Below are 8,542 nucleotides of genomic sequence, written 5' to 3'. Positions count from 1 at the left end.
CTCCTCTCCCCTTCGCCCAACCTCTCAGCCACGGTGACTTCGCACTGCCTGGTGACAGGCAGCTCCTCCTACTTTCTTGAAATTTAATTTTTAAAATTATGTATTTATGTTTAATCTTTTTTAGGGTTTTTATTGCAGAATTGCAGATTTTTAAAAGTATATTTTATTGATTATGCTATTACAGCTGTCCCATTTTTTTCCTCCCCTTTATTCCCCTCTGCCCTGTACCTCCCTTCCCACCCACTTTCCCCCCTTTAGTTCATGTCCACGGGTGGTACAAGTTCTTTGGCCTCTCCATTTCCCATGCTATTCTTAACCTCCCCCTGTCTGTTTTGTACCTACCATTTATGCTTCTTATTCCCTGTACGTTTTCCCCTATTCTCCCCCCTCCCCCAACGTGCTGATAACCTTCCATGTGATCTCCATTTCTGTGATTCTGTTCCTGTTCTAGTTTTTTAGTTTGTTTTTGTTTTTTTAGGTTCAGTTGTTGATAGTTGTGAGTCTGTTGTCTTTTTACTGTTCATATTTTTGATCGTCTTCTTTTTCTTAGATAAGTCCCTTTAACATTTCATATAATAAGGGCTTGGTGATGATGAACTCCTTTAACTTGACCTTATCTGGGAAGAACTTGATCTGCCCTTCCATTCTAAATGGTAGCTTTGCTGGATAGAGTCATCTTGGATGTAGGTCCTTGCCTTTCATGACTTGGAATCCTTTCCAGCCCCTTCTTGCCTATAAGGTGCACCTGTTATGTATTAAGGGGCGGAGCCTTAGGTATCATCAGGGCGGGGCAACCTACTTTGTTGCGTTGTGGACTGGTGTGTGGGGGAGGGGTCTGAGAGGGAAAAATGCTGCTTGCTTGGCTCTCCACTGGCTTTCAGTCACCTCCCCCCCTGCTACCCACAAGCAAATTGGGCCCTTCTGGTGCTGATTCCTGGGAGGGTGAGTTTGTGTATGTTCCAGGACCCTGTGGGTCTCTCCAATGAACTCTCTGTGAGGCTGGGAGTTTCTCCCGCCGCTGCAACCCCCACAGGTTTTTTATGGTCAGAGGTTTTGAGGCTTTATTTCCCTGCTCTGGAACCCTGGGTTGCGCCCTTGGTCTGTCTCGCTCCCCAGTTGTTCCGCCCAGTTTATGCTCAGGCAAATGTGGGACCCCTGCTCTGCCAGCTGCCGCCTCAGTCCTTTAAGCCCTCGCCTTGCTGTGCATCCTCTCTGCCCTGGTTGCCTGTCTCTTACCCTCCTACCAGTCTGGATGGGTGCTTCTTTAGTTCCTTGGTTGTCAGACTTCCATACAGTTAGATTTTCTGGCACCTCTGTTTTTGTTTTTGTTTTTTTAAATTTGTTTTTGTCCTTCTTTTGGTTGTGTGAGGAGGTAAAATGTATCTACCTATGCCTTCATCTTGGCCGGAAATATCTATTTATTTTTAATCTTAAAAAAAAATCTTCTCCCAAGGACATTTTTTTCATTGCTTTTAGAGAGAGAGGAAGAGGCAAGGGTGGGGGCGGTAGAGAGAGAGAGAGACATCAGTGTGAGAGAAACTTTGATTTCCTTCTTCTCACATGAGCCCTGACCAGGGATTGAACCCACAACCTGGGCATGTGCCCTGATGGGGAATCAAACCCACGACATTTTGGTCTGCGGGACAATGTTCCAACCAACTGAACCACACCAGTCAGGGCTGCTTCTTCTTCTTTTTTAAATTTTAAACTTTAAGGACATCGGTTGTTAAGAATCTCAAGGTTGGTAATCAGCTCAACAGTGTAATCAAAGTTGTAGAGTTTTTCTATCTTTTGATTTTCTCACCCTTCTTTAGCTTATCATCTGCTAGAGATGATCAGTTGGGTTATCATCTGCTTGCTCTTGCCTCGTGGTGGCTCCAGGCATTGCATCGGTGTTTAAAGCAAGGAGGAGAATACACTGCAAGCACACTCTCCTTTTGTGCCTGTCTTCCTGCCATTTTATTTTATCGAGGTAAAATACGCATACCATAAAACTTACATTTGGTCCTGGTTGGTGTGGCACAGTGGGTTGAATGCTGGCTTGTGAACCAAAGAGTCATCGGTTCGATTCCCAGTCAGGGCACATGTCTGGGTTGCAGGTCAGGTCCCCAGTTGGGGCGTGTGCAAGAGGAAACCAATTGATGTATCTCTCCCACATTGATATTTCCCTCTCTTTCTCCCTCCCTTCCCCTCTTTCTAAACATAAATAAATAAAATCTTGAAAAAGCCCTTACATTTGAACCACTTTAAAGTGAACAATTAATATGCTTCAGTAAATTGCCAGGGATGTCCAGCTATCACCACTTTCTGGTTGTAGAATATTTCTTCACTCCAAAAAGAAACCTCGAAGCCCTTGAACTGCCACTCTCTGCTCTCCCCTCCCTCCTGCCTCTGGTGCCTGCTAACCCACTTTCTGTCTCTGCAGATTGTCTCCTCCGGAATGTCACTGAAATGAAACCACAAACATGTGCACTTTTTTGCCTAGCCTCTTTCACTTAGAATGATGTTTTTCAGTGTTCATCCATGTCGTAGACAATGTTAGAACTCCATTCCTTTTTGTGGCTGAATAGTATTCCATCACGTGGATAACCCAGTTTGTTTATTTGTTCATCGGCTGAAGGGCATCTGGTTGTCTCCACCTTTTGGTGATTGTTAATAGGACCACTATGAACATGTGTGGACAATTTTTTTTGTTTGAGCATCTGTTTCCTTTTTGGGGGGTTAAATGCTATTTTTATTTTTATTAAAAACTTTTTTTGAAAATTTTATTTCTTTTTAGAGAGAGGGGAGAGAGGGAGAGAAACATTGATATGAGAGAGAGAAACACTGATTGGCCGCCTCTCCCATGCCCCCAACCAGGAACCTGACTCACAACCCAGGCATGTGCCCTGACTGGGAATCGAACCAGCAACCTTTCATTTCACAGGCCCACACTCAATCCACACAGGCACACCAGCCAGAACTAAGTTTTACTTTTAAAATAAAATAAAATTTTAATCCTTACCCAAGGACATGCTTACTGATTTTAGATAGAGGGGGAAGGAGACAGAGATGGGGAGAAACTTCGATGTGAGAGAAAAACCTCCATAGGTTGCCTCTCGCATTCATCCTGAAGGACAGTGAACCCACATCTCAGGCACATGCCCTAATCAGGAATCACACCTATGGCCCTTCACTTTGCTGGACCACACTCAACCAACTGAGCCACACTGGCCAGGGCGTCAGATGTGGGGTGGGGGGCGCTTTTGTTACAGCCTGGCAGCCACCCGAGCTGTCCACCGTTATATCTGACCAGTTCCCCCTTCCTCCTTCCCTCCCAGTTGTCCGATCTAATTCTCTCTCTGCTCCCACGAGGCTGGCCTGGCCTAAGAGGATTGGAACATTTGCTAAGTGGGACCTGGAGCTGGTCAGAGAACCTGCTGTCGGGAGACGCAGAGGCCAGGATGGCCACAAGAGGGCGACAGAGAAAACGAGAGGTGGAGACAAAGGAGCAGAGAAGTGTGAGGGGTGCTTCCGCCTTGGAGGGGGAGAGATAGAGGGAGCGGGGAGACGGTGAAGGAGGGAACATGCTCCCTGGCTGTGACCTTTAACAGTATTTACCTGGTCGCCTGATGTACATTTAAAAAATAAGGTAAAATATACTGAAGTAATGTGAATGATACCAATGAATACCGCATGATGGAGGGACCAAGGGACACAATTAAAATGTGCTAGTCACTGCGCAGAGCACCGCACGGGCGGAGTCCCGCTGACTCCTCACGAGCCTCGTATGTACAAATATGCCAGGGCACTGGGAGCTGAAAGAAGCACACGGGGTTTTCCCGTAAAACCTTTCATGCCTCCATTTAATCCTTGCTTCGAAAGGGTTTGCTGGGGTTTTTCATGGGATTGCATTCAATAGCATTATTTTTAAGATACCCTTTTCCCATTTTTCATTGCTGTCATATAGAAATACAACAGATATTTGTTGGTTGATTTTGCATCCTGGGACTTTGCAAAAGTCATTTATTAGTCTCCGCAGTTGGTGTGTGGTTTTCCTATTTCAGCTACAAGCATTATAGTGTGACCTCACTCACGAGACTTTTTTGTTTGTTTTTAAACAGCCTCACTGCTCTGGCAAGAAAGTTAAATATACAAAAGGAAATGTACACAGCACAACACACATTTCCTTCCCACCCCCATTCCCAGAGAAGAGACCTGGGTGGAGAGCTGAGTGGAGCCAAAAAAAACCCAAAACATTTTCTTGGAAGCAAAACACTTTGTTTAAGGAAAAGACAACTTGGAGTGGGGGGAGCCTAATAAATAACCAAGGGCAGCTGCTTAAGCACATGAAAGCCAATGTCAGTGATAAGCAATGAGAACATGAATTCAAACTACTTTACCATAAACGAGTCCGACTCAGGCTGAGGTGTTGCAGCTGGGCCGCCTGCAAGGTGGCATGCTTTTAAATTTCTTTTTATTGATATATACACATATATGTATTTTCAGAAATATCAATTTGTTGTTCTATTTATTTATGCATTCGTTGGTTGATTCTTTTAAATATATGTATTTTTATATATTGATTTTAGAGAGAGAAGAAGGGAGTGAGGGAAGGGGAGAGACAGAAACACACAGAGAAACATTGCTTTGTTATTTCACTTTTTCAAAAACTTTAAAAGATTTTATTTTTCGAGAGAGGGGAAGGGAGGGAGAAAGAGAAGGAGAGAAACATCAATGTGTGGTTGCCTCTCACATGCCCCCACTGGGGACCTGGCCCACAACCCAGCCATGTGCCCTGACTGGGAATTGAACCAGCGACCTCTCAGTTTGCAGCCTGAACTCAATTCACTGAGCTGCACCAGCCAGGGCTATTTCTTTTATGCATTCATTGGTTGCTTCTGGTGTGTGCCCTGACCAGGGATGGAACCTGTAACCTTGGTGAATCGGGGTGATGCTCTAACCAACTGAGCTACCCGGCCAGGACCCGGCATACTTTAAGAAAAACCACTCTTAATAGGCCAAGGAAGCCTGCTGGGGAGAAGCGCAGAGCCTGAGGAGGAGGGAGAGAGACCAGAGAAGGAGAGGGAAGGGGAAGCATGGGAGTAAACGCACGGAGAGGGGCAGGAGGGCGAGCCAGAGGAGGGTGGAGATATGGAGGGCAGAATAGTAAGGCCTCCCATGGACTCAGCACCTGCGGCTCAGCTCTGTGCTGAGCGGGACAATTGGTACAGTCCCTGTAATCCACACCCACACGTGTGGAGAAGGTGGGGTCATTACCCAGAGTCTCATGGACATCCAGCTGTCCACACGTCTTTCTCCAAATAGTCCAAGAGGCAGATGGGTTCACCCAGCTGGCCTGAGCAGGGGCAGAGGCTGGGCTCCGCAGCCAGGCAGCCTGGCTCAGGCCCAGTGCAGATGCCCCGCCCCATCTTCTCAGAAGGGCATGCGAATGCTCTGATGTTTGGCGTGACCTCCTGGAGGCAAGGGATTAGGCTGCTGGCCTTAAAGGACGTTTTCTGAGGATGTTAAGTACACAGCAGAGCTTTTGTCACATGGGAAGGGACCCCTGTTGGGGGCAATCTGCCCGTTCTGGTTTTGAGATCAAGAAATCCCAATGCCTCAGTTTCCCCTTCTCCCTATCCCCTGCCTCCCCCCTCTCTGCCCCCATGTTTCCCCTTCTGCCTGCTCCTCTGTGCCCCCCTCTCTGCCCCTCTGTGTCTTTATGGGGTTTCTGGGGGTTTTCCTGTACATGTTTTCCAGGGAGCTCTCTAATATAAGTGGGAAGGGTCTCACATATCCTGCGATCTTGTTCACCCCTCAGCCACCGTCGATCACATGTCCCTCCAAATCCCTGTTAAGACTCCTTATATTTTGCTGAGGCTGGCCTGGCCTAAGAGGATTGGAGCTTTTGTAAATGGGACCAGGACAGGGTCAGAGAACCGGCTGGGGGAGACGCAGGTCCCACGATGGCCACAAGGGGGCGGCAGAGGAAGCTGGAGACAGGAGGCCGAGGGAACGTAGTTGGTCAAGTTCGTTGGGACCACAGACCCAAATTGTAGACAGGGTTTTTTTTTTTTTTTTTTTTTTTTTTTACTTTTTTAAGGTTTTTTTTTAATTTTTAGAGAGAGGGGAAGGGAAGGAGAAAGAGAGGGAGAGAACCTCAATGTGTGGTTGCCTCTCGCAGACCCCCTACTGGGGATCTGGCCCGCACCCCAGGCTGGCGGCGCCCTGACTGGGAATCACCCCCAACCCTTTCGTTCGCAGGCCGGCACCCAACCCACGCCACTCAGGGCTAAAGTATAGACATCATGACACGAAATTGCTGGGCCCTTGACTTAACACTTTATTTAAAGATTTTCATTGGCAGCGCATTAGCTCCAGGTGCACGACATAGAATTTACGTATTTACATAACTTCCAACGAGTCTGGTACCTACTTAACACCGTCCCTTGCTGTTCCAATGTTATTGGCTATATTTCTTACACGGAGCTTGACATGCCCACGCCTATATCATAACTGACTATTTATACTTCTCAACCTCTCTGCCTTCCCCACCCGGTCAGCAGATCTGCAAACATTAGAAGATTCCTCAGTCCTACATGTCTGCGAAAGCGCCGAGGCCGGGAAGTTCACAGGCAGCCTCAAGAAAGCCGGGCATCCACCGCGAGCAGCAAATCCCGCTCCCAGACCTGAGAACCCCTAGAAATACCACGTGCCCCCCGAACGCTGCGGCGGTGGCTTCAGAACAGCACAATGAATACAGTGCACACCACTCCCTAAGCCAGAGAAATAGAGGTGCGTTCACGCTGCGCAAGAGTAACCCACCACCAAGACCCGGGGGCCCTGCATCCCGCACAAGCCCGGGCCCAAGGCGCTCGGGCAGACGCCCTAAAGATCCTGTAACACCTTGGGGCCCGAGTCGTCCTCACCCCCAGATTCCTCTCCTTCTGGGAACCCAGACAGCAGGGAGGAGGGACCCTCTAAGGACTCGGCTGAGAGCAGGTCTGCAAAAGTAGGAGTCTCAAAAAGATCTGGGCAGAAACTCGAGGCGTTGGGGTCCTCAGGCCAGACTGGGTCCGCAGCTGGAGCCGAAGCTGCGGATGCAGCTGCGGCGGCGGCCGGGACCGGATTCTGGGTGTCCTGAGTGAGACCCGACCAGGCCTGCGTGTCGCTGGAGGCGCTGGTTCCTGCTGCTGCAACGCCTCCGAAGGGGTTGGGCGGAGGCGGGCCGTAGAAACCCGGGTCCCCCTGGAACACAGCTCCCCCAGGGGCCGTAGCACCCCCAGAAAATCCAGGACCCGAGTCCAATACCAGGTCGTCAAGGAACCCGTGGCCCACAGCTGCAGGCGGAGGAGCCGACGCAGGAGCGGTCGCAGGTGCGGGCGCAGGAGCCAGCGCCCGCGGCCGCCCCCGCGCCCGGACTCCGTGGCCATGGATCCCACCACCGTCAGCCTGGCCATGATGCGGGGTTTGTTCCTCCATCTTCCTGAATTTGGCCCTGCGGTTCTTGAACCACACCTGGGGTGAGAGGGGACGGGGGCAAGTGTAAGAGGACAGGACCTTGGAGAACTCACATCTGCCCAGGGGTGAGGCGGCCCAGGTGAGGAGGGCCACGTGGCCTCACACATCTCCCTCCGCCCCCAGACCCAGCACTTGGCTCTGGGGTTCAGTGGCCACAGGCGGGGACACCCAGGGGCCAGGATGGGTCTGCCCCACAGCAACCCGGGTTCAGAGAGGCCCTGAGCCCCAGGCATGGGGAGACTCCGGGGCATCGCTTTGGGGATAATTGCGTTGGCCGGTTTGCACCACACAGGGTGAGGTGGGCTCGGGGCTGGGCCCTGGGTCCACACGGGTGATCCCTTGCTATCAAGGTGACACCAGGCAGCACTGGGCTCCACTGGCCCCTCGTCCGCCCCACCTGCGGCCCAGAGGGAGGGCAGGTGGCCTGTGGTCTCGATGCCCTGGGAGCGGGTTGGGAGGTACCTGCACTTGGTTTTCCTGGAGGTTCAGCCTGGCCGCCAGGGTCTCGCGCTCCTCGTAGGACGGGTAATGGTTGTTCTGGAAGAACCTCTCCAGCTCATCCCGCTGTTCCACGCTATATACTGAGCGCTGCTGCCGCTGCCGTCCCCTCAGCATGCTTGGGGGCAGCGAGGAGTCTGGACGAAGAGGAAAATGGGGTCGAAGGGGGCTCACAGACAGTCCCCAGGCCACCCCACCTGGGCCAGGCCCTCGACTGCAGGTGAGGATGGGAGTGGGGGCCGAGGCCAAGGTCGGGGCCGCGCTGTGGGTGCAGCCTGGCATCCAGACCAGCCGCCTGGACCCTCCACCTTCCTGCCCCTGCCCCTCACCCGTCTACACCTCAGTCTCCACATCTTCAAAATGGGAGCAAGAACAGCGCTCGCAGCCCGCAAAAGCAGGTGCGGACCCAGGCTCAGCGAGGCTGGAGCCCGGTGGTTCCCGCCTCACCCACTTCACCACCCTCTACTCGCTGCAGGGAGCCACCCACACTTGCAGGAGGCCGCGGGTGCCAGGCCCTATTCTCATCACGCTGCTCCAACAT

At 51.2% G+C, this 8,542-nt stretch overlaps 1 protein-coding gene across 1 annotated transcript; it reads right to left on the bottom strand.

Annotated features, from left to right (window-relative positions):
• Positions 1 to 6,870: 6,870 nt before the first annotated feature.
• On the bottom strand, positions 6,871 to 8,542 carry LOC128779748 (cone-rod homeobox protein-like). Its single transcript, XM_053915864.1, has 3 exons — positions 8,449 to 8,542; positions 7,966 to 8,138; positions 6,871 to 7,500 (listed from the first exon to the last, which is right to left on the bottom strand). The coding sequence occupies exons 1-3, from the start codon at positions 8,540 to 8,542 to the stop codon at positions 6,871 to 6,873; spliced, it is 897 nt and encodes a 298-aa protein (XP_053771839.1).

This window comes from Desmodus rotundus, chromosome 12, assembly GCF_022682495.2.
Source record: "Desmodus rotundus isolate HL8 chromosome 12, HLdesRot8A.1, whole genome shotgun sequence".
Classification (NCBI taxonomy): Eukaryota; Metazoa; Chordata; class Mammalia; order Chiroptera; family Phyllostomidae; genus Desmodus; species Desmodus rotundus.
The sequence above is the reverse complement of the archived record's forward strand: the minus strand, read 5'-3'. Positions and strand labels throughout refer to the sequence as shown.

Bases quoted from the DNA above. Each gene is read 5' to 3' on its own strand.
- LOC128779748 (XM_053915864.1), bottom strand. From the start codon at position 8,542: ATGTTGGAGCAGCGTGATGAGAATAGGGCCTGGCACCCGCGGCCTCCT. The intron at 8,139-8,448 runs GTGAGGCGGGAA...CTCTTCGTCCAG, and splicing joins AGTAGAGGGTGGTGAAGTGG to ACTCCTCGCTGCCCCCAAGC. The intron at 7,501-7,965 runs GTACCTCCCAAC...CTCTCACCCCAG, and splicing joins TCCAGGAAAACCAAGTGCAG to GTGTGGTTCAAGAACCGCAG.